A 26,371-nucleotide genomic window follows, 5' to 3' on the forward strand; every position below is an offset into this window, starting at 1 on the left:
GTAATTTAATTTTTAGACTTGAAAAAGTTAAAGTATCATATCATATTGCATAAGCATAAAGTATATTAATATGTAGTTTTTTTATTCATATGAGATCATTCTTATAAATCAAATTAAACCAATTTTTAGAATTAAGTCTACTTAATTTAAACAAAAGATAAAACGGAAATGTTTGGTAATAAAAAAAATCAGCCAAAAACAGCCATAACTTGCCTTATTTAGCATTCATTAATTGTTGCGACAATTAATTAATGCTAAATAAGGCAAGTTTTGGCTTTTTTTTTGTCTCCCTAACATTACCCTAATCCATATTAACCAACTTTTCAAATATCTTTATATTTTCAAATAGAATTTAATTAAAAAAGTCAACTTTTGCTAATTCATATTAAGTTATTAACCAACTTTTTAAATAATTTTTTTATACTAAATTTTAATCTTAAATTTTAAATTCTAAATACTAAACTCTAAATTTCAATCCTAAAACCTAAATCTTTTAGACATATGATATAACTAAGAGTGAATACTCCACCCGACTCCTGACAATTATCTCAAAAGGACAACGAGGCCAAAAAAAAAAAAACACCAAATCCGACTCCTAATATTTTTTTTACCCAATTCGACTTCTGATATTTTTTTTTTGGAACTGATTAGCCCTGTGCCAAAAAACATAACATTGCCTTTTTTTTGCACAGGGATCTCGTTGTCCTTTTGAAGTACCGGATTGATTTTTTTTTTTTAAGGATCTCGTTGTCTTTCGAAATAATTGTCCAAGATTATTTTGGGTTTTTTTCTCTAACTAATAATAAGTACCAGATCTTTTTCCTCGTTTTTTCATAAATGATTTCTCAATTAGTTATTAATTTTACTTAGCTATCAATGTTTGCGTTGTTTAATTAAATAATGGCGTGTCTAGAAGTACGTAGCCCTATTTCGAAAGCCAAAGTCAATATGCTGAAATATATTGTATATAAATATTAAATAAAACATAATAAAAGAAAGGCGAATAAAAGCATATACTCGTCTGTTAACTGAAAGAAAAGAGTGAGATTTGTGGGGTTTAGAGAAAGTAATCACTAATCACCATGCTCAAGCGCTATTTAGGCTGCTAAGTTGGTATTTCCAAAGTAATCTTGTAAGCTTTATCGTTCTGGTTAAACTAATACTCACAAAGCTGGAATTTAGTGTGACATTTCTTTCTTTTGTCCTCATTCAAAATTCACACAGATTCTGTGTATCACCTTTTTTTTTTCATATTTAAATAAGTAAAATTAAATAAACCTTAAGAGATCGAAGCTTGGATTCTAGAAATAAACTAGTATTTTAATACAATTAATGTTAAACTTAATTTGGGGTCAGGTTGGCATAGTTGTTGACCTGACTGGTTAATTATTATTATTATTATTATCTTTGTCTATGGCGGAAGAGAAGATGAATAGATATATATCATTAGTTTCACATCATATTAATTAAAATAACATAATAGAAAGTTTAATTAGGTTATTAATTATTTAATTGTCTATATTCTGCCTTTATAAAAACAAGAAAGAATATATTTGATTAGTTAGTACTTTTTCTGTTTTTTTTTTCTATTTTTATTTTTAAAGATAATTAAAAAATATAAAATAAAATAAAATAATTTTTGACTAATTTAGATTAATTTTGATTGTTTAATTTTTCAAATATTATTTTTGTTTGCGAAAAATTTAGAAGCGACTGTATATATGAAATTTAATTTGATGAGATTTTGAGTAGGTAGGGCCTGGATGTCTGCTTTTTGGACATGAAAATGGACAAAACTACTCATCACTAATACGGCTTCACATTATTATTATTATTATAAAAAACTGTGGAAGTGTGAAAGCTATGGATTTCTTTCTTTCTGGGACATACCTCACTCATGATTCATAAAATGCCATGTTCTCCACCAAAAGTTTGCTCACCGTATATTTAGGATATATATAATATAATTATATATAACATTTAAAATTTTAATTAACCTTTTTAATTTTTTTCTTAATTTTAAATAAAAAAGTTTTAAATTTTATTTTTTGATGTTTAAAAATATTAAGTGACAACATTTTTTCTTACTTTTAGAAAAAAATTGTACTAATTATATATATATATATTGTTCGGTACTTCAGTTTTCGAACGGATCGGTGGAGTTCTAAAAATGGAATGGTAAGAACCAGTCTCGATTTGGGTCCAGCTAAAGAGAGATGGAGACTTCACGATCTACCAAGCTTCTGCAATGTGAAGAGGAGGTGTCACTTGCAATGACACTCCAACGCTCAAATCAAAAATCATGCAGATGGTAGTGAGAGAATAAAAAATATAATGACGTATCTTGGGGAGGGATAGGACCTCCCCTGTATACCTCGTGCCTAGGAACATACATATATATATATATATGCACGTATCATCACTAATTGATATAAACATTAAGGAAACTATAAGGATTATCATATATAATGTTCTGTTTTTTGTTTTCTTATTTTTTTTCGGTTTGCTTTTTCTTTTAGGCTTATGTTCACCAAAAAATATATATAATACATTTTAACATATTAGATTATTTAGTATTATATAAATATATACAAGTATTGTTGGGAGAGGTCTATAGATAAATTATCAAAATGATAATTAAAAATTTACATTGCTAACAAAAATAATTTTGACAAATACCAATACAACAAATAACTTTTTTAAAAGATTTAAAAATATGAAAAAAAAAAGAATATCATTTTTCAATAAGTGACAAACAACAAACTACTAATAATTTGTGCGCTGCAATTTTTTTCAGAACATTTGGATAACCATTTAAATTGTGCATATAAAAATTAAAACAAAATTTGATTGTTAATTTTTTTTTTTAAATTCAGTCATTTGGAACAAAATATGAAAAAAAATGTTTATATATTATTTTGTCACATATTTCAGTCTTTCGAAAATTATTCATTGTTGATAACTTGATACTTTTAAAAAATTTTTATTAGTTACATAAATTTTCACCCACTTGATACTTTATCCTACATATATTTATCCATGACCCTAACTAGGGGTGTTCGTGAGCCGGGTGAAACCGAATTTAATGTGATCCAGACCCGACCCGAAATATATATCGGATCTCTTTGTTAGACCCGAACCCAATTATAGACCCGATGAACCCTACACACTTTCGGGTCCTGATTATATCGGGTAAAAATCGGGTGAAAATTGGACCGTTAACGTTACCTTCTTGTAAGCTAGCATGTGAAAATATCCAAATTTTCAAGAATCCAATCATTATTTGACATCGTAAAATTCACTTAGAAAAATATAACAAGAACCAACATTTTTCTAAAATTAAAGCATAACCACAATCAATACTAATATTGTCTAATAACACAATATTATATATTAGTCTAAAGTCTTATGCATTTTAAATATAAAACATTAACTTATAGTTTTATAATGACTAATAACACAAAATATTAAAGTTTACAATACTTAAATTCCACATAAGAATAGCCATCATCCATCACTAATAACACAAAATATTAATTGTGTATAATGACCGGACCACCGGGCCGAGTTCGGATGATTCGAGCTATGGCCCAGATCCGACCCAAAGTAATGACTGGGTCTTTTTTTAGACCATTATCCAACCCTAGACCCGGTAAAATCACACCAAATTAGTCCCTAAAATATTCGAGACCAGACCAAGTCTTCAAACCGGACCGGGTCATGAACACTCCTAACCCAAACCTCGCTCAAAACTAAGAGTGAAATTAGTTATTAGCATCTCAATGGAAGCTTGCCCACAAAATAAGCAACGGTTTAAAAGGAGTTTTCCTTACTAATTTTAGTGTACAAATAACAATTTTAAATAAATTAATAATTAAATGTCACGTTAAAAGAAAATGACCTTAAACTCCCATTATTCCATGTGAATAAAAAGTTTAAAGTTGTCCATGCGTGCTCAAACTTTTTTCGATCTTAAAGAGATAGAACCAATAATTTGTTTCCATTTTCGACCTAAAGAACCATATCACTTTACATAGCTTCTTTCTCTAAAATAGAAAAACATTTGACTAATTTAACTACTTTGACGTTTTTCTCAACCATATGGAAATAATACATGGAAGACTGTACTTCCTTTAGTGGCGCATTATTCAATGGTCACTAATTAAGCGAAGAATATGATCCAATTGAAATGTATTATATAAGGTGAAAACTCAGGTGAAGTCGACTTTACATGAAGTTGAAACCTGAGAGTCGTTAGATGAAAATTTAGTCAAATCAGTTAAATCATCTAACGGTTCTCAAGTATCAACTTCACGTGAAGTCGACTGCACCTGAGTTTCTACCATTATATAAAGATAAAGATGTGATAAAAATGTTACAAGGACTTAACCATCCCTTAGAAAAAGCAAAAGGGGTAAAGGGGTAATTAATTAGTGGCAAGAACCCATCATTTTACAGTTGCAGGATTCAAAGCTTTTTGGATTAGTGTGGTAATAATGAATGTAATTGTTGGAGCACCCCATTATTTTGTCCAAAGGATGAAGATGATGATGATGATGATAGTGGTGCTGTGCCTGTGAGGAACTACTGTATTGCATTTGTGATCTGTTCCTTTGCCTTTTTTCGTTGCTGCAATTTGCATATGGACCCACCGTTGCAAAAATTGCAATTGCATTCACCAATATATATCCCTTCCTTTAACTGTTTCATATATAAGCTAATTATTTTGAAAGATGTAAAAACAATGAAACACACAATATCTAATGATGCTAAATTGTATGGCTATCATATATATATTTGTTAGAGCTATGACGATAATTGATATGTGCAGTGGCATGCACAATTATAATTATAGCAGTAAGTAGCAGAAAATAAGTAATGTTGTTCAATTTTTTTTATTTTTGTTTTTTGAATTTTAATAACGATTAAGTTGATAAGTAAAGGATTTGTCTGCTGCGAAATTAAATTCTATTTAAAAGTTTGTTGTTAGTTAAATATGATGAACACTGACATAAATACAGGATACGATATGACATGGGATATACAAACACACAAATTTTAAAATTTTATAAGACACAAAAAACGATATATATATAATATTTTTTAAATAAATTACAATGATATTTTGATAGAATTTAATGTGTCCAAAAAAATTTTATTTTATTTTATTTTTTTTATTAAAACACGGTTGGATACGACTGATATGTGTATCGGACGAATACCGGTAAGTATTGTGTTCGAAATGTGTTGAACACGCAGATATGGTAACTCAACAAAGTATCCGTATTTCATAGTTAGTTAATGAATTATTATTTATATAAGATCGTAAAATTTTAATTTTTGTTAGTTATTTAAAAGAATCAATAAATTAACTATTCAACCAATCTAAATAATTTAATATTGGTCAATCTAACTACTATCAATTGTAAGAGTAAACTGGATATATATGTTTGCGATTCAATATGATATTTAAAAGGTGTATTAGCAATATAACTACTAATATTAATATATTGAGGACTAAATAAAGGTGATTGAATGATTTGAATCCCCTCATAACTAACTTTGCAATTGATTAATTTTTCCATTAATTAATAATTGAGTTGAACTTTTTCATTATTTATTGGTTGAAACCATCATCCCAAAAGACAAATATACATATGACTGTTGTAACCCTTTCTAGTCAACACAAGGATCAATTATCCTTCAAGAAACGACGTAGAGGAGACTATTGTGTGGGCAAAAGGCAATAATTACTTTGTGAATATCTGTTTCTAGCTAGCAAGTTCAAATTTCAGAGATACATCTAATTCATCATTACTCATCCAATAATTGTATCTTGTCTCTAATTTGGCATATCCTACTACGAATGAAGTGTAGCATCTGCATTTATCTCCTAATCCTAAGGTAAAAATAATCATATGAATTTTTGCTTTATATAAGTTTTAATGCTCTAAAGTTAATTCATTTTATTTTGAGTATATGTTATTTAACAGAATCAGTATAGAAATCGCTGAGAGCTCCTACGTATGTTGCATGCATGGTGATGATGGATTGTCACTAGTTGAATATACAATTAAATTAAGTATTTCTGTATTTGTGATACTTTAATTTCTTTTTTCTTTTTTTGGGGGGAGGGGGGGGGGATTGAGTTGGACATGGATAATGGGCTTCAAACTTTAAGCCCACATAGATAACTGGGCTTAAAACTTTAAGCCCTAAAGTACATTCTTGGGCTACATTTTTGGGGGGTTTACTAGCTTATCAGAAAAAGAGTGTATAAAAAAAGTATTGGGTATAGCCCAGGTCCTAAAAAAAGAAAGTAAAAGATAAATCAAGTTACCAACGTAAGTTGGCAGAGATGGATGAGGGTCTGTGTCCCTTAACCATCTCTCCCGGGTTCGATATTTATTGGAGGATGGGAATGGAGCTTGCTTGCTTGGGAGGGTCGCCCACTTTACCTCTGCAGTACCCGAGGGATTAGTCATTGGGCTTCCGGCCTGATGGATACCCTAGTGCAAAAAAAAAAAGAAAGATAAATCAAGTTTACCCAAACGGTATCCCCTAACCCGACAGGTTAAGGACTAATCTGTCGCGGATCTAAGCTCCATTTAAGAGTCTACCACTGGCCAATGAATTGCTGCATACACAAGGCGGGGTTCGAACTCACGACACTTAGTTAAGCGGACGAGTGAGCTGGAAAAAAAAAAGATAAATCAAGTAAAAATCTTTTTGTGTCAGTATTAAGATAAATGAATCCCTTCTCATTTGAAAATTTAATATAATTTAGTTATATCTAGATTTTGTTCCAGGAGTAATTTGTAGATTATTTTACTATCAACTAGAAGAGTAGACCATTGTTTAATCAAAGATTTTCTGCAACATTAAATTTCTCTAAGCAATTCAAATAAAATAAAAAAATTCTCTCTTTCATTTTTGAAAAAAGGAAAAAAAAAACTTAAAAGTCGAAATTTCAATTGTGTAGGATAGAATGCTTCTTTCTGTAGTGATTTTTTCAACGTTTTGTCCAACAAAGAGTGTTAGGTGAGATTGTATTGAATAGGTGTGGGAATTCATATAAAATTTTAATCTTTTATTGGTAGGTCATATTTAAGTATCAATGTAAAGTTTATTTTTGTGACATATATATTCAGACCTTTTCCGTATCCCAAAATTTTTCATGTGGTAACAAACCAAAGGGATTAGACATTGCTGGATATAAAAGTGAGCATTGATATTAGTATTATTTTATAGTGCATTTACTAATTCATGCCTTAAAAATTAGGGCCGCACACGGATTGGATATAACCTAAAATTCTATTCGATCCGCACTGAATTCATTGGATCGGATCGGATACGATATTTGTATTTTTTTAGGCCGGATCCGATCCGATCCGATCTGCATACTTGCGGATCGGATTGGATATCGGATATATCCACGTAACTCAAAAAAATTATTTTAAGATTCTATTTGGCTGTTTTGACAAAAAAAGAATTTAGTGTGTCCAAAAAAATTTTATTTTATTTTATTTTTTTTATTAAAACACGGTTGGATACGACTGATATGTGTATCGGACGAATACCGGTAAGTATTGTGTTCGAAATGTGTTGAACACGCAGATATGGTAACTCAACAAAGTATCCGTATTTCATAGTTAGTTAATGAATTATTATTTATATAAGATCGTAAAATTTTAATTTTTGTTAGTTATTTAAAAGAATCAATAAATTAACTATTCAACCAATCTAAATAATTTAATATTGGTCAATCTAACTACTATCAATTGTAAGAGTAAACTGGATATATATGTTTGCGATTCAATATGATATTTAAAAGGTGTATTAGCAATATAACTACTAATATTAATATATTGAGGACTAAATAAAGGTGATTGAATGATTTGAATCCCCTCATAACTAACTTTGCAATTGATTAATTTTTCCATTAATTAATAATTGAGTTGAACTTTTTCATTATTTATTGGTTGAAACCATCATCCCAAAAGACAAATATACATATGACTGTTGTAACCCTTTCTAGTCAACACAAGGATCAATTATCCTTCAAGAAACGACGTAGAGGAGACTATTGTGTGGGCAAAAGGCAATAATTACTTTGTGAATATCTGTTTCTAGCTAGCAAGTTCAAATTTCAGAGATACATCTAATTCATCATTACTCATCCAATAATTGTATCTTGTCTCTAATTTGGCATATCCTACTACGAATGAAGTGTAGCATCTGCATTTATCTCCTAATCCTAAGGTAAAAATAATCATATGAATTTTTGCTTTATATAAGTTTTAATGCTCTAAAGTTAATTCATTTTATTTTGAGTATATGTTATTTAACAGAATCAGTATAGAAATCGCTGAGAGCTCCTACGTATGTTGCATGCATGGTGATGATGGATTGTCACTAGTTGAATATACAATTAAATTAAGTATTTCTGTATTTGTGATACTTTAATTTCTTTTTTCTTTTTTTGGGGGGAGGGGGGGGGGATTGAGTTGGACATGGATAATGGGCTTCAAACTTTAAGCCCACATAGATAACTGGGCTTAAAACTTTAAGCCCTAAAGTACATTCTTGGGCTACATTTTTGGGGGGTTTACTAGCTTATCAGAAAAAGAGTGTATAAAAAAAGTATTGGGTATAGCCCAGGTCCTAAAAAAAGAAAGTAAAAGATAAATCAAGTTACCAACGTAAGTTGGCAGAGATGGATGAGGGTCTGTGTCCCTTAACCATCTCTCCCGGGTTCGATATTTATTGGAGGATGGGAATGGAGCTTGCTTGCTTGGGAGGGTCGCCCACTTTACCTCTGCAGTACCCGAGGGATTAGTCATTGGGCTTCCGGCCTGATGGATACCCTAGTGCAAAAAAAAAAAGAAAGATAAATCAAGTTTACCCAAACGGTATCCCCTAACCCGACAGGTTAAGGACTAATCTGTCGCGGATCTAAGCTCCATTTAAGAGTCTACCACTGGCCAATGAATTGCTGCATACACAAGGCGGGGTTCGAACTCACGACACTTAGTTAAGCGGACGAGTGAGCTGGAAAAAAAAAAGATAAATCAAGTAAAAATCTTTTTGTGTCAGTATTAAGATAAATGAATCCCTTCTCATTTGAAAATTTAATATAATTTAGTTATATCTAGATTTTGTTCCAGGAGTAATTTGTAGATTATTTTACTATCAACTAGAAGAGTAGACCATTGTTTAATCAAAGATTTTCTGCAACATTAAATTTCTCTAAGCAATTCAAATAAAATAAAAAAATTCTCTCTTTCATTTTTGAAAAAAGGAAAAAAAAAACTTAAAAGTCGAAATTTCAATTGTGTAGGATAGAATGCTTCTTTCTGTAGTGATTTTTTCAACGTTTTGTCCAACAAAGAGTGTTAGGTGAGATTGTATTGAATAGGTGTGGGAATTCATATAAAATTTTAATCTTTTATTGGTAGGTCATATTTAAGTATCAATGTAAAGTTTATTTTTGTGACATATATATTCAGACCTTTTCCGTATCCCAAAATTTTTCATGTGGTAACAAACCAAAGGGATTAGACATTGCTGGATATAAAAGTGAGCATTGATATTAGTATTATTTTATAGTGCATTTACTAATTCATGCCTTAAAAATTAGGGCCGCACACGGATTGGATATAACCTAAAATTCTATTCGATCCGCACTGAATTCATTGGATCGGATCGGATACGATATTTGTATTTTTTTAGGCCGGATCCGATCCGATCCGATCTGCATACTTGCGGATCGGATTGGATATCGGATATATCCACGTAACTCAAAAAAATTATTTTAAGATTCTATTTGGCTGTTTTGACAAAAAAATATCCAGAAAATTTATTTTTTATCTATTTAAGCCTATTTACTCCTAAAATATTATCAATAATAGTTCTCTTGAATAATAAAAACAAAATAATAACACAAGATTTAAGTTTAATTATTCTAAGTTAAAATACAACATAAAAAACTAAAAACAAAATATCATAAAATTCATAAAATAACACACTAAAATTCATATCACCTTAAAGTTTACTTTATTAAACTATGCTATTTATATGTGATGTGCGGATATGCGGATTTGCGGATCAGATCGGCGGATATCACTGCTGAATCCGATCCTATCATAGTGCGGATCGGATAATATCCGCAAAAGTCGGATCGGATGTGGATAATTATCGCGGATATGCGGATATTATCCGATCTATGTGCAGCCCTATTAAAAATAGTTATAAATAGAATGAATAAATTTGCTCTAAGGAACTTTTGAGAATGCTAAGGTTTAGGGGTTTAGTAACTTGGTTATTCATGTAACAAGTTTTGAAACTAAGGTAAGTGAAGTGAGTGATGGGAATAGATTGAAACATGTGAGTGAGTGAGTGAAATTTAGCAGTCTTATAAGGCAACCTTGTGGAACAGGTGGACTCACATGGAAGCAGAGGCTTGTGGTAGATGCTCTTAAAAAGAGAGGCATATACTTGCTTCAAATGCAAGAGGAGAGTGCCTTTTAGCACCTTGGTGAAAACCATGGTTTTCTTGAGGAACAAGTCAACTAGGAAAGGTGAAATGGATACCAATAGATGCTTCTATTCTGTGGTGATGATCCACATGTTATTGGTCTTATTGTTCTTATGCCATAAGGGAGAAAATGTTTGAAAGGGACACTGTACCTGCAACAACAATGTTAATTCAATATATACTAGTTTCACCCTTGTCTAAGCAAAAGAAGGTTAGAGGGTCTCTGCTCTCTGATCTTTATCTATCTTACCCCCTCTCTCTCATTGAGTTTGCTTCCTCTGAATGAGTCACAACTAGTTTTTAACCAAATGGGGTGGCTTCAATCCCTCCTCTCTCCCTTGAAGAAGCTCTGGTTTCGGTTGAATTCGAATCAAAACAAGAGTATGCATTCTCATTATGTTTAGTTAGTTCTCTCTTCATGATGCTGGTTTACATTGTTTATCTCATGGTTTCTTCTCCTAATAACATTGCAGGAAGAGGGATTTACATTCTGTATGAAGATGTCAAATCTTGTCAGTATGAAGATGTGCATGTCCTTTGGTCTATACTAGTGGAATCACATTCCCCTTCTTTGCCATCCAAAAAATAAAAAGCCATGGGAACATAGCATCACACACATTCAGAAGCGGCTGCTCCTAATGTACATAAAAATATTTATAATTAATGTTCATATAACATAAAGAGACTATTTTATTTTTCACTTCTTTCTTTTAATAACTTTTGTAGCATCAAAGCAGAATGGTTTGATTCTCTTTCAATTTTGTTCTTAAAGGATCTACTATGTTCTTATACAACTTCTTTTCTTTTTCTCTCTGAATGATGTTAGTTATTGTTATTATGTCTATTTTAAAGTTGCTGAGATGGTAGTTTGTTCCTTCTATTTCCCTCGTTGAAGTTGACCAATGAAAGTAACTTGGGTATTTAAATTACATAAAAATAAGATATTAGACTATTATGGAGGCATTGAAGCAGTCACATTGACATGTATATGCCATAGTAACCAAACTACTAGGGGCTAGTAGGGGTGTGCATGGGTCGGGTAAAACCGGGTTTGATGTGACTCAGACCCGGCTCGAAATATATACTGGACCTATTTATTAGATTCGAACCCGGCCCTAGACCCGATGAAACCTATACACTTTCGGGCCACGATTATACCGGGTAAAAACCGGGTGAAAACCGGGCCGTTAACATTACATTACCTTGACACCTTCTTATAAGCTAGCATGTGAAAATATCTAAATTTCTAAGACTTCAACCATTATTTGACATGGTAAAATTCACTTAGAAAAATATAACAAGAACCAACTCTTCTCTAAAATTAAAGCATAATCATAATCAATATTAATATTGTCTAATAACACTAAATATTTAAATCAATATAAATAACACAATATTATGCATTAGTCTAAAATCTTATGCATTTTAAACATAAAATATTAACTTATAGTCTTATAATAACTAATAACACAAAATATTAAAGTTTACGATTCTTAAATTCCACATAAGAATAGCCATCATCCATCACTAATAACACAAAATATTAATTGTGTATGATGACCGGGCCACCGGGCTGACTTCGGGTGACCCGAGCCATGGCCCGAACCCGACCGAAAATAATGACCGGATCTGTTTTTGAGACCCTTACCCGACCTTAAACCCGGTGAAATCATACCAAAATAGCCCATAAAGTGTTCGGAGTTGGGCCGGATTTTTGGGCCGGGCCGGGCCATGTACACCCCTAGGGGCTAGATTATTTATTTGGTAGTTGAAATCGCTTTCTGCAAAACAAAGTAATCTGCAGAGAAAATGTAATCTCAACCTATGAAAAGGTGGTGGAAGAGGTGTGATATGCTGATATTAGAATTATTTTTAGTCATGTGACCCATGTTTTCCAATAGGAAATCAATAGTTACAACTTTTTTAAGCGACACATGAGACAATTAAATATACTTTTGTGACAATTATGTGTTGTTTAGAACATTTTAGCTTAAAACACATTACTAAAATTGAAGGATATTTAGAACATCTCAAGTTCTTAATACTTTGATGAAAGCAAAGTTACCTTATTCTTTTTATGTAATAAGATGCTATGACCTAAAATTTTAGCTTCTACATCCTGAGTTAAACCATTTCTTCAAGACGCCAAAGGACTAACAAGTAAGCAACCTTCAACAATCTTAACTCTGCCACTAACTATAAGATACTCTAACCTAAGAATTTAATTTTAATGCACTGTTAGTGAAAAGTAGTTTTACACGTGCATCTAATTACGTAATGTCACATCAGCAAAAATAACTACCTTTCACATTGATCGCGTGAATGGTCATCTAAAAGAACGGATCGGATATGATTGCACGACTGTATAAAATATTTTTATTGAAGGGAAACATATAGAAAATTGTAACAAACTGCTATATGTCCTGCATCATGTTAAATTTCATCATGCAATGAATTTAGATGATCATGATCATGTTAGTTATGTTGTCCAATAATGATGGTCATCACATTCTTGAAGGATGTGTGACTAATTTTTGTTGTTGTTTGATGCAAGGTGACCATGACTTGAAATATGGTTTACTATTCAGTGTCTCGGTACACAATGTCTATGTCAATATCTCATCTCGTGCCTGTAAACAAATTCGATATTATATGAGAAGCCAGGTTTCAAGTCCTTCCGAGGAAAAAGGATTCAGTGAAAAAGAGTAGACAGAAAATTGAGAATTTCACATGCAATGATGCAGACACTGTCGAATATTTATTTATTTGTTTTGTCTTCAAGCCTAATGACAAACACAAGATTAGGGGATTAAAAGAATCAATACAATGTGGCTTATTATTAAATGGAATTTTGAAAAAGAAAGAAAATTGGAATTGAACTTCTCTGTAGCCTCTTGTTTTGGACAGACACACTTTGCACCTGGAAATCGTTTATTGGATCACTATAATATAAATAATAAATCATCAAGACAAACATAACTTTGGATTTTTGGACACTTTGATTATAGTATTACTACTATTACTCATATTACACGACTTTCTATTATTGTCTTTTGTTCTATCGTTTATCGCTTATTAAATCTTTTATGATGAAGGTGTTTGATCCAAAAGACCAGACAATGCATGAGGATTATTTAATTTTTGTGCAATTATTAAATGAACTTATAAGTTTTTTTTAGGGTACTAAGTGTAAACTTTCTAGTATTTGAAAATTGAGAGAGTCAACAACTAATTTTCAGTCTCGTCTGAATTTACTTTAAAAATCGAATCTGAGTCATAATGTTTAAACAACTAAAACAATTATCACCTTTAGTAACCAACTTGGGATTGGTCGACTGATTAGCTCACTTATCTATTTAAACAAGTGTCGGGGGTTTGAATTCTGACAAACTCTTAAATAGAGCTCAGATCCGCGACGGATTAGTGCTTGGCGTGTGGGGTATAACCAAAAAAAGTTATCACCTTTATTAGGTTACTTAATACTTCTTTCCTTCCTTCTCATGTTTAATTAGTAATTATGTTGAAAGCTCATTTAATTTCTTATTGCCTCTCACCACATTTCAAAAGTACACCAAACATATCTTTAGGGCCAAGACAATGACAGTAGCAAAAAGGAAAGATGTGAAAAGCTATGTGAAAGAGCTAAAAAAAGTTTACAAACATAACTCTAAGGAATCTATATACAATGCTTAATTAAGTTATTGAAGCATGTATGTATGAGTTTAACAGGCTCATCAACCAATTAAGCTAGACACAAGCAAGAAGCTTTGGGATTTTAGACAATCATTTACAGCAAGCAAGCAAAAGAAGAAAAGGCCTAAATTAACAGATAGTGATGGTATACTGAATATTATTGACTAATGTTGATATACATCACAATTCAATTTAATTCAATTCAATTCAATTCAATTAAACCGAAACCTTTTCTAGTTTCTTATATATCAATGCTATTAAATGATGAAGTATATATTTTCCAGGCTTATTGAATGGTACAAAAAGCTTTATCATGGATCAGGTCTTACTTTCTGATATCTTTTATTTATTATTTTTATTCCAACAAAATACACACCGAAAGACATACAAAATGGTTGTCAGAAAAGGAAGATTCTGGTTCCTATAAGCTGCAAAATGTGGCAAGCTAAGGCACAATAGAAACAATAGAATACCAAACCAACCCTTTTGCCTTATCTGCCACCGGCCTCTCAATGATGGAAACCACTAAAAGCCAGTTGGGGCAGCATGTGCTATGCATATAGCCATATATTATACCAACATCTGTTACAAAGAAATGCACATACATCAAAATTTTAGGTCACTTGTTTGGTATATATCCTGAGGCAGAGGCATGCATGCTTATTTATCCAAGTGCTGGTTTTTTATTATAAAAAAAAAATAATTTTGATGCACTACGAATATAAAATAGAATAATACAGTTTTATATATAACGATACGTCAATCAAAATAGTTATTTTGATCACATAAATAGTCATCCGAAAAAACAAATAAAATTGGATAATAGTATAAAACGTTTTACAATGAATCAAAATTAAATTCTTATCAAAACTAGAAAAGAAAAAAAATCCTATATCCTAATTAAACTTGATAAGGTATTGCTCCAAAAACCAAAAGTAAAATATGAGGTGTGAAACAAAGCAATTGAGTTGCAAAAATCTTGCAAGTTCCAAGCATGCACGTTAGGGTAGAGGGTCTAGAATGGAATAGGAGTATGAGTGGTCCCCTACTCCACATTGGGGCCCACCAAGTTGATCCACCCTACTTACTTGTTAACCAATTATTTCTCCACTCTAATCCTCATCATCTGTGGTCCGTGGTCCCTAACACCAAAAATTTGTAGGCTACCTGTCCTATGCAGTACACAACTCTGAAAAGGACACAACCTATTTAAGGGAGAGTACATAGATGAAACTAACAACTCAATTTTTAAACATATTAGATTGCTGCTAAGTGCTAACTAGTGATCTAAACTCTTTAAAATGATAAGGTTTTTTGGAAAGGAGAATAACTTAGGAAGAAAAATATATTTGGATTGTAATCTTATTATTATTTATATTAAAGCAACTATGTATTAATAGTCTTACATCTTACTAAGAAAGAAACTCTAATAATAAGACCACCATAGTCCCAAGTAGATAGAACATTTGTGATGCAAAGCAACCTCTTCCCATGCCATAAATGCAAATGACCCAAATTTCACTCCTTTGTGATACAAACACCCTGAACACCACATAAATTATTTGTTTAACAAGAAAAGCTTAAAACTTTGGTTGGCCCATGAAGTGCAACCTGTTAGACTCAGAGAGTGATTATGGTTTTACAGCTCGTGATGAGATGGAAGAAAAGGAGAGTGTGTTTTGTCAGCTTCTTTATGGTGATCAATTACATGTTCTTAAATCACATGCCTACTATAACAATATTTATATGGTTAAATTCATTTTAAATAAAATTATTTTTTATTAAAATATTATAAATATTTATAGAATACATAATATTTATGCAGGAAAGCGTGGTGGTAGATTAGAGGTATGACTGAGGTATCACTCTCCAACCTTGTGAAAATCTTTGCCTTGTATTCCAGGGTAGTTTAGTTGGCACTTGTTGGCAATTAACTTCATTTCACTTTGTCTTTTTGATGGAACTTCCTAGGCACACAAACACATTCTCTCTCTTTCTCTTTGTTCTCTCTAGCTAGCGTCACGGAATACCAAAAATTAGTTATCAAAGTTTTGTTTAGTTTAGTTTGGTTTCATCTGATTCTTCCTTCCATATTCCATATGCATTGACAAAACTAATACCTTTTTCTTTTTTCTGCTTTTTAAAATCTTTTTCTGTTGTTCTTTATCTTTGTGCTCACATAAAAGCAAATAAAAGGCTTTGTGGAGTGCAAATCAATAAAAAAACAAAAGAAAATAGCATATAGATATTAAGAAGCAAAGCATGAATGGTGGTGCAAGTGCTGAGGCAGAGGCAGAGTACTCTGAATTTGTGGAAGTTGATCCTAGTGGAAGATATGGAAGAGTATATACAATACACTTTATACAACTCTTCAGATTTTGGTTTTTTTTTTTTTTTTTCAAAGTAATTTACACATTATTATGCTATCAAGGGACTTATTTTGATTACTGGTTTTGAATTCCATGTTTTGACAGTATAATGAAATTCTTGGTAAAGGAGCTTCCAAGACAGTGTATGCACCATATCCTTTATTATCTTGTTTTTCAGCAGAGCCACCTCAAAATTTTCAAAGCGAAATCTTCAATTTCTTTTAGATTTTCTTCTTTTTGCAAAAATTGTGGGGTGCCACCAAAATGAGATTTTTGTTTTTAATATGAGGTCATGTCCATTTGTTGCAGTTATAGAGCATTTGATGAGTATGAAGGGATAGAAGTTGCATGGAACCAAGTGAAGCTTTACGACTTTCTGCAGAATCCAGAAGACCTTGAGAGATTATACTGTGAAATTCATCTTCTCAAGACATTGAAACACAAGAACATCATGAAGTTCTACACTTCCTGGGTTGATACTACCAACAGACACATAAATTTTGTCACTGAGATGTTCACTTCTGGGACTCTAAGACAGTAAGCCTTATCCATTTTGTGTTATATCTTACCTTCAATGCTTGGTTTCATTTGCATGTCATTTCAGCTTCTTGATCTTGGCCTTTACAAACTGCAGGTACAGGCTTAAACACAGAAGGGTTAACATCAGAGCTGTTAAGCATTGGTGCAGGCAGGTTTTGGAAGGGCTTCTCTATCTACACAGCCATGACCCTCCTGTGATCCACAGAGATCTCAAGTGTGATAACATTTTCATCAATGGCAACCAAGGAGAAGTTAAAATTGGGGATCTTGGCCTTGCTGCAATTCTTCGCAAATCTAATGCCGCTCGCTGTGTTGGTGAGACAACAACATGAAATTAGCCTTTATTTTTTATTGTCACAATGATCAAATACACATGTTATGCCTTTTTCCACAATTAACTATTCAGATGAATTTTATGATGTTCTCAGCATATTTTATGAGTTTGTTAGCATGGCTTATTTCTCTTCATTGTTTTACTTCATTTAGGCACACCTGAGTTTATGGCTCCTGAAGTATATGAAGAGGATTACAATGAATTGGTTGACATATACTCTTTTGGAATGTGCATGTTGGAGATGGTCACCTTTGAATATCCTTACAGTGAATGCAACCATCCTGCTCAAATTTACAAGAAAGTTTCCTCTGTAAGAACTATTTCTTTCTTTGGCCATGATTATTTTTGCAATTTGGTTTCATTATATTTGTCCAAATTACTAACAGGAATGCATATTTTTCAGGGGAAAATGCCAGAGGCTCTTTACAAAGTAAATGATCCCGAGGTTCGGCAATTCGTAGAGAAATGCTTAGCAACTGTGTCCCTCAGACTTTCAGCAAAGGAACTATTGGAGGACCCTTTTCTCCAACTTGATGATTATGGATATGACTTGAAACCATTCCAATATCAAAGAGACTGCTTTGAAGTAACCCCAATAATTAGACAGTCTCTTAATGGAATTCATAGCAGCAACACCACCTTAATGAGTGGCTCCACCGATAATCCTGGTGGTTATGGACCTGTATCTGAACTGGATTATCACCAAGATGATTTTGAAACAAGTGAAATAGATCTCTTTGATTGTGAGGAGGACGAAAAATTAGCTGAATTCGACGCCTCAATTAAAGGTAGGAGAAGAGAAGATGATGGCATCTTTCTGAGAATCAGAATAGCAGATAAGGAAGGTTGGCATTTCCCTTGTTATTTCCTTCTTCAACATTTTCAGTCTTTGATGATTCCATATTCTGTTGCTCTTTAATTCTCCTTGGTTACTCAGTAGTTAGTTACTAAACAAGCCATATTAACAATGTCTTCTACATAGGTCGAGTTCGAAACATCTATTTCCCGTTTGACACCGAGACTGATACTGCATTGAGCGTTGCTTCTGAAATGATAGCTGAACTTGACATAACTGACCAAGATGTAACAAAGTTAGCAGATATGATAGATAATGAAATTGCAAACTTGGTCCCTGAGTGGAAAAGGGGACCCAGAATAGAGGAAAGTTTACAATGTGAAAGTGAAAATTTCTGCCACAATTGTGCTAGAAACGGTTCTTTATTTGATTATGCATCATCAGATAATCCATGTGCCAAGAATCTGCAATTTTTCCATTGTTCTAAGAACGGATGCGCAGCAGTTCATGGCAGATTCGAGGAGATTACTTATCAAGTTGAAGGGTCTGAAAACTGTGCTACAGAAGGTGCACAAGATCCATCATACCAACCCAAAGGCATTCGTTGTACTGATATCTGGGCGCAGCGCGATGAACCAGACTTGTGTTCTGAAGAGTTAAAAGACATACAATGTGATGACAAGTCTAATGAGACATCAAATCAATCAACCATCAAGGATGATGGAAGAACTATTGATGTGGATGACCAAAGTGATCTCAATGCTAGAAAGCTACCTTCTATTCCTTCGTCGGATTGTGTTCTTCTGGACTATGAGAATGAAATTAGACAAGAACTGAGATGGCTAAAAGCTAAGTACCAGATGCAGTTAAGAGAGCTTAGAGACCAGCAACTAGGGAGTAAACCAAAATTTGACACCGAAAAATTAGAGCTATCAGCTACATCCCACTCGAAGTTACAGGACAAGAAACCATTGCTGAGGCCTATGGTTTGTGGTAACAATTTTCTTGTTGATGCTGAGAAGTGCACAAGTTTGGCTGATCAAATGGTTCAAAATGGTGATGAGACAAGTGAGGCTAACAGTCCAGAACAAATGATCACAGCCAAGGATTTCTTTGCAGGAGCTTTGCTTCCACAGTCTCTTTACAGGGCCACTTCTCTTCCTGTTGATGCAGTAGATGTCTAGAATCTCCAAACCACTCAAGTTTCCATAGTTTTCTCATCATTAAATGGGGCATCATTGTAAGTAAAATTAAAGAAAACCCAGATATAACTTAGTGTACGTAGTTCTAGGCACCCTTTTCTCTATGAAAATCACTTCGAACTTGACATGTTATGAAAAAGAGTCAGATGTAAATCATACACAGATTAACACAATCACATTAATGTAAGCAAAATCTTCCCCTTGTGTTGCAACTCCATCTCCTAGTTAGAGGTACCTACTTATGAGATGCTATTGTTGTGAAATGCTTTCTTGTATGCTTGGTTCATAAAATGCTCTATTTGATATAATACAAGTTCTTATACATTCATATTTTTCTTCTTTCTTGTTACTTTTTAATTTTCCCCAGTGTGAGTTGTATGCATACCTTATCTAGAATGCAGGGGAAAAATATCTTAGATTTTTATATATGCATGCACAAAGGTAGCTTGACCAACACCTACCTACTATTCTCCATTTTGATGGATAACGCCAAAGATCAGATGACCCCTCTGACAAACATTGTGGGGCGGTTTCAAAGGACAAAGCAACAAATTTGTGTGATGCTTGTTCACCCTTCTACAAAATATGAACACACAAACATAACAACGGCCATGTAGTTTTGCTGCTGCATATAACTAGTGGCCAACTTGGTAGGGTATATATACATACACACATTAATATAATAGAAAGTTCTAAGGTATAAATAGGTTAGGTCCCTATCCATTAAATGGCCACTTTATAAATGAGCCATGTAACTATTTTTATATCAAAATTAGACATAAATATGAATACAATAAGCAAAATACAGAAAAATGTAACAGTGGTGATGAAGGAGGTTCAAACTCTCAATTTAGATCTTAAAGAAAAAGACACCTGAATGAGACAAGTCAAGATTATTTATAGAATTAACCATGTATAACACATCAGCAACAATGAAAAATAATGTGATGGCACTGTTATTCTTGGATGATTATCTGTTGTCATTAATGCACATGCTGGAGAGACAGGGTATGGTGTCCACCATTTTTACCATTAAAAGACTTCAATTTGGCATGGCATTATAGGATAAGAGGAAGATATAAAAGGTTACGGCCATGTACACGAATGAAAGAAGAAATGCATCATAATTTATACACGTAGACGAATACTTTTATAACTCAACTTTAAAGTAATGGCACTTTACAAGTGAATTGAACGGTAAATATAATAGAGATTAGGCAGTTGCTAGTTGGAAAGCAAAAAGCAAAAGCTACGTACTATCAACACCGGCATAGCGGATCCATCATTGTCTAAAATAACATATTGACTTGTCCATGATTTTAAGCAAAATTACGTTGCTTAACGGATATATCTTCCAAGCTTTTATTAAAACTACCATGGACATATATTCATTATTCCCAATGAATAACACAAATAACACATAAAATCAGCAACTTCTGTCAATTATGTTCTTGTAAATTTCCATCTTACATATTACTTATTACTCTGTGCTTTACAGATATACTATCGACAGAGCATCACACCTACATATTTTATGCTCGTCTTAATGTTATTAATCTTGCTACAAACTACATTCCTATTCCTATAGGATACATTTCCCTTAAGCCACTATGAGTAATACAATGATTAACTGTCATCAATATACCCCAAAAAAATAAAAAATGAAAAATCATTTCCCTCAGGCCTATGAATCAGATGCAAGAAATTGAAAGTCAATTAAAATAGGTGTGGGTACTATGAACCAAAGCAGACCAGGTAAAGAGAGACCACCGAATTATCTGAACTGATTGATTCAAATCCAGGGTTATAGAAAATGTGCCGCCTCCAATTTGGTAAGATTAGACCTCAACTGCAAGATATCTGTGACAGGCATGAACAAGAACACAATTTGATTGACTCAGAAGCATTCTAGCGCGCGTCCACTTGAAGTCAGACCTCAGGCAAACTCATCTAAAAAGGTGAATGATTTTAAGCTCCTGTGTACATTTATATATTTTCAGTTTAATATACTTGTAAATTACTCATCAGTTCTAGGCGGATTCTTCATGAAATTCCACTGTTTCTTCTTCCAGTAATCCTGACATGAACATGAACCATCTTTGAAATGATGAAAACGTGTGGAGTCTCTTACAATAATTTTTCTACCGACAAGCTTAGAGATATATTTTATGGCGGAATGACAGTCATTGCAGACTCTAAGGTTCTTCATTATCCTTAGTGTGGCATATCCTGGAGTATTTAACAAAGCAAATGCAATAGCGAGTTTTTCGCTATGGTGTCTAAGGATTTGTTCCTTCACTTCCTGGTCTAGATCATGCAAGACAGAATCAGTGTCTGGAATAAAGCCCATTTTCTTTATCTCCATCCATATTTTTGAAATCATTCTATATATTGCATCTCTTTGTGGATGAAGCCCATCTTCAACTCCAAAAAATATGGACCTTGTTCTGGATTTGAACCCAGCTGATTCCTTGTTCCTTCTTTACTGCTCTGTCCTTCATTGATTTCCTAATCATAGCAGCATCTTTCCATCTTCCACAAGCTGAAAGCGTATTAGCAAGTGCTGAGTAAGCCCCACTATTGTTGGGATCAAGAAGAAGCAAATTTTCAGCTGCCACTTTAGCTAAATCCACATTTTTATGAACCCTGCAAGAAGCCAAAAGTGAATCCCAAGCTATAACATCTGGTTCAACAGGCATGTTTTTTATAAAATGATATGCTTCTTCAAGCAATCCAGCACGCCCAAGCAGGTCAATCATGCAAGCATAATGGCTAGAGGTGGGTTCAATGTGATGAACATTTTTCATTAAACTAAAGTAACTCTTACCCTGTTGTACCAATCCCACATGCGAACAAGCAGACAAGACACCAACATAAGTAATTTGGTCAGGCTCTATGTCAAGTTTCAGCATAGTGTCGAACAGTTCTACGGCATCTTTTCCAAGACCATGTTGAGCTAGAGCTATAATCATGCAAGTCCAAGTCAATTTATTCTTGTTAGAGCATATCTGTTTGAATACTTTCCTTGCATCTCTGATGCTTCCTGATCTTGAATACATGGTAATTAAAGCATTACCAACAGAAATTGATGATGCTTCTTGCAATATTATGGTAGTTGCATGAAGCTGCTTACCGTGATCAAGAGAAGCCAAGCTTGAAAAGACACTTAAAACCGCTGCTAAAGTATAGTTGTTTGGCTTTGGACCTTCTCTAACCATTTTCCTGAAGAGATCCAAAGCGTCGCTAAGTAAACCATTCTGTGCATAACCTACAATCATGGCTGTCCATGCAACTACATCTCAAAATTCTAATGAGTCAAATATATCTCTTGCTGGGTTTATATCCCCAATTTTGATAAAGCCATCTAGCAGTGATGTGAATGCTATAACATCAAGATTTGAGATACCTGTAATATCTACAATCCTATGAGCAATCTCAGTGCCACCAGACTTTGCATACATTAAGATCAGAGCATTTCTCACGGCTCCAGATATGTCTATATTAGCTCTTACCATGTATGCATGGATTTGTTTCCCAAGTTTCAAATTTTCAAGATTGGCACAAGCTGACAGAATACTTCCCAAGGTGTACTTATCTGGCTTTGAAGATGAATTGTTAAGCATAAGCGAAAAACTTTCAAGGGCTTTGACATCATGTCCTTGATGAGTATATCCTGTAATGATTGAATTCCAAGAGACAATGTCTGGATCAGTCATTTCCTGAAAAAGGGCAAGTCCAAGGTCAAGTTGACCAAAATGCATATGCATCGAAATCATAGTATTCCAAGTTAATTTGTCTTTTAGCCTCATCCGGTCAAACACAACCTTCACCATTATTGAATCACTTGACTTTGCATACATGTTAAGAAGTGAATTGGCCACAGGAACAACACTGGACAATCCAAGTTTTTCAATGAAAGAGTGAACCTTTCTACCAATATCCAGTGCTTCAGTTGCAACACATGAAGCAAGAACATTGGTGAATGTGAACTGGATTGGCGACACTCCACATAAAATCATCCTGAGAAACATATGAATGGCATTATCAAAACGACCCAACATGTTATACCCCACTATCATGGAAGTCTAGGAAACGGATCGGGTTCAGGAACTTCATCAAACACTCGCTGTGCAGCTTCCAAGTTCCCCCTTTTGGCATAAGCTGACAGAATGGTGTTCCAGGAGAAAATGGTCTTCAGCGGCATTTCAGCGAACACGCGGTGAACATCAGAGAAGGAACCAGCTTTAGCATAAAAATTGAGGAGATTGTTCATCAAGAGGACACCCAAGTGAAGGCCGTGTTTGATGATTCGAGCATCAACGGATCTTCCGACAAAAGGGTCTCTGAATTTGATAGCGGATTGGAGAACATCGGCGTATAAATCGGAATGGGAAGCATAAGAAGTAGTGCAGGGAGGTTTTGTGATATCCATCAACACAAAGTGAGCAGTTTATAAAAGTAGCTTATAAATAAGTTATTTTGTGTTTAGTTTTTTAATTCTAAAAGTACTTATTTTAAGAAAAAAGTGATAAAAAGTTTTTTATTATGAGTATCAAAATAACTTTTTAGAAAGTTGCAATTTTGTTTTAAAAATTGTACCCAACATTAATATACACCTTTTCATAAGTTAAAAATTAAAAAAAAAAAAGTCACTTATGAACCTATCTAAACGGATCCTTACTTAGTTTCTAAACTAACTTTAACTTGCGTCACAATTTTATTAAATTAAAGTCATATATGACGTGGTAATGAATTATTTTCTCTGAATCTAATATATATTCACATTTTCTGATATTAATTTAGGCTACAATCTAAATTTTCCCATAACTAAAAAAAAAAAAATTTGGCACTAGGATTAAAAGTGAGCCGAGTTGAGTCGAGTTAGACTAAACTCAAATTCGACTTACGAAAATTAAGCTTGGCTCACGGCTCGACTCATTAACAATCGAGCCTATTTCGTAAACTCAAGTTCGACTCAACGAAAGTTCACGAGCTTACTCAAATAATAGGAACATAATCTATAATTCTATATCAATAAATTATAACTTATATATATTAAAAAATATTAAAAAAAGATAAATTTTATATATTGTCTATCTATCAACTACTTCTACACCATAGAACTCACCATATGTATATATTAATACACATATCTTATATGTATTTAATCTATATTTTTAATATTATATATATAATCGAGCTAACGCATGAGTTAATGAGCTGAACTTATCCAAACTCAAACTCGACTCATTTAATTTATGAGTTTAATTTCAAGCTCAAATTTGGCTCACCAACTCACGAGTTCAACTTATCGAGCTATTAATGAGTCGAGCTCGAACTGACTCATGCTCGAGCTGGCTTGACTCACTTCCAGCCTTACTTGACACTTAGTTACACCAGTGTATTAATAATAAGGGTTAAGTACTGAAATCGTCCCTAAGGTCTGGGGTGAAAATCAAAATCGTCCCCGACCTTTTTTTGTTATTAAAATCATCATCAACGTTACAAAACGTTATAAAATCATCCTTTTCTATTTTTTGGGACCAAATTACCCTTAACTATTAATAAAAATAATATTAAAAAAATAAAATAAAACCCCACCCCCACCCACACCCACACCCAGATCTCTCGTCTCTCCCTCCACCCTAAACCCCCTCCCTCACTCCCTCACTCTCTTCATCAGATCCCCCTCCCTCACTCCCTCACTCTCTTCATCAGATCCCCCTCCCTCACTCCCTCACTCTCTTCATCAGATCCCCCTCCCTCACTCCCTCACTCTCTTCATCAGATCCCCCTCCCTCACTCCCTCACTCTCTTCATCAGATCCCCCTCCCTCACTCCCTCACTCTCTTCATCAGATCCCCCTCCCTCACTCCCTCACTCTCTTCATCAGATCCCCCTCCCTCACTCCCTCACTCTCTTCATCAGATCCCCCTCCCTCACTCCCTCACTCTCTTCATCAGATCCCCCTCCCTCACTCCCTCACCCCCTCACCCCACTGCCGCCGCCCCTGCGTCCAACCCGCGCGACCCCTGCGTCCAACCCGCGCACCGCCGCCCCTGTGTCCAACCCGCCACCCTTCGTTCTTGCTATGTTTGTTTTTTCTTTTTTTAATTTTTGAAGAACATATACATGATTGATGATTATTGAACTTCTGCTTCTTCCTCTGCTCTACTTGAACTTCTGCTTCTGAAATTGTAACTTGATGATTATTGAACTTTTGGATCTGAAAACTAAAATTGTAGTTGATGATTATTGAATTATTATTTATTGAAATTGATGTGATTATTGAAATTGTTATGCTTCTTCTGCTTCTGATTTGCTGTTAATTTGTTTTGTGGGGTGATTGGGTGGATAGGGTGATAGGGTGATGGGTGATGGGTGAGGGATNAAAATAAAATAGATAAATAAATAATACAAGGAGGTTTTGTGATCACAATCATAAAACATAAATATAAATATGGGGATGATCTTATTTTATTGAGAAAAATATTTTTTTCTATAATGTTTGGTAAAAAATTTATTAAGTTTAGAAAAAATTATATCAAATTTGATCTAAAAAATTAGAAATAGTTACCAAATTCTTTTTTAAAAAGATCATTAGATTTTTTATGTAATCAAATTGTTAGTTTTTGTAGAATTAACGTTGTAAATGATCTGTAGAATCTAAAAAGAAAAAATTATAATTAAGTAAAATACTTAAATTTAAACGAAGTTGTTATAAGAGTTCTAAATTCATGTGCATGTATTTTTTTTTATTTATGTTGCTACTGTTTTTTTTTTTTTCTCATGTTGCTACTGTTTTTTCTTTTTTCCTCTTTTTTTTTATCTTTTGTTATTATCGTTGTCATTATCATCGCCTCATTCTCCTCCTCCTTTTTTATTTAAATTTCTTCTTCT

At 33.3% G+C, this 26,371-nt stretch overlaps 1 protein-coding gene and 1 pseudogene across 5 annotated transcripts; one reads left to right on the forward strand and one right to left on the reverse strand.

Moving 5' to 3' along the window:
* On the forward strand, positions 15,615-19,793 carry LOC107618806 (probable serine/threonine-protein kinase WNK9). 5 transcript variants are annotated; one of them, XM_021111221.1, is made up of 9 exons: positions 15,620-15,926; positions 16,056-16,089; positions 16,415-16,573; positions 16,705-16,742; positions 16,909-17,136; positions 17,234-17,454; positions 17,626-17,783; positions 17,877-18,318; positions 18,456-19,793. In XM_021111221.1, the coding sequence occupies exons 3-9, from the start codon at positions 16,493-16,495 to the stop codon at positions 19,451-19,453; spliced, it is 2,166 nt and encodes a 721-aa protein (XP_020966880.1). In that variant the 5' UTR covers positions 15,620-15,926; positions 16,056-16,089; positions 16,415-16,492; the 3' UTR covers positions 19,454-19,793. The 5 variants fall into 5 exon arrangements, with proteins under 5 accessions (XP_020966881.1, XP_020966880.1, XP_020966882.1 ...); XM_021111222.1 differs by lacking the exon at positions 16,705-16,742 and having other exon boundaries at positions 15,615-15,926; XM_021111223.1 differs by lacking the exons at positions 16,415-16,573; positions 16,705-16,742 and having other exon boundaries at positions 15,622-15,926.
* Positions 20,832-23,918, reverse strand: LOC107619685 (annotated as a pseudogene).

Source organism: Arachis ipaensis, chromosome B09 (genome assembly GCF_000816755.2).
Source record: "Arachis ipaensis cultivar K30076 chromosome B09, Araip1.1, whole genome shotgun sequence".
Classification (NCBI taxonomy): Eukaryota; Viridiplantae; Streptophyta; class Magnoliopsida; order Fabales; family Fabaceae; genus Arachis; species Arachis ipaensis.

Coding starts and splice junctions, on each gene's coding strand:
- LOC107618806 (XM_021111221.1), top strand. CDS start 16,493: ATGAATGGTGGTGCAAGTGCTGAGGCAGAGGCAGAGTACTCTGAATTT. Junction 16,743..16,908: donor AAAGGAGCTTCCAAGACAGT/GTATGCACCATA, acceptor CATTTGTTGCAG/TTATAGAGCATTTGATGAGT. Junction 17,455..17,625: donor TAATGCCGCTCGCTGTGTTG/GTGAGACAACAA, acceptor TACTTCATTTAG/GCACACCTGAGTTTATGGCT.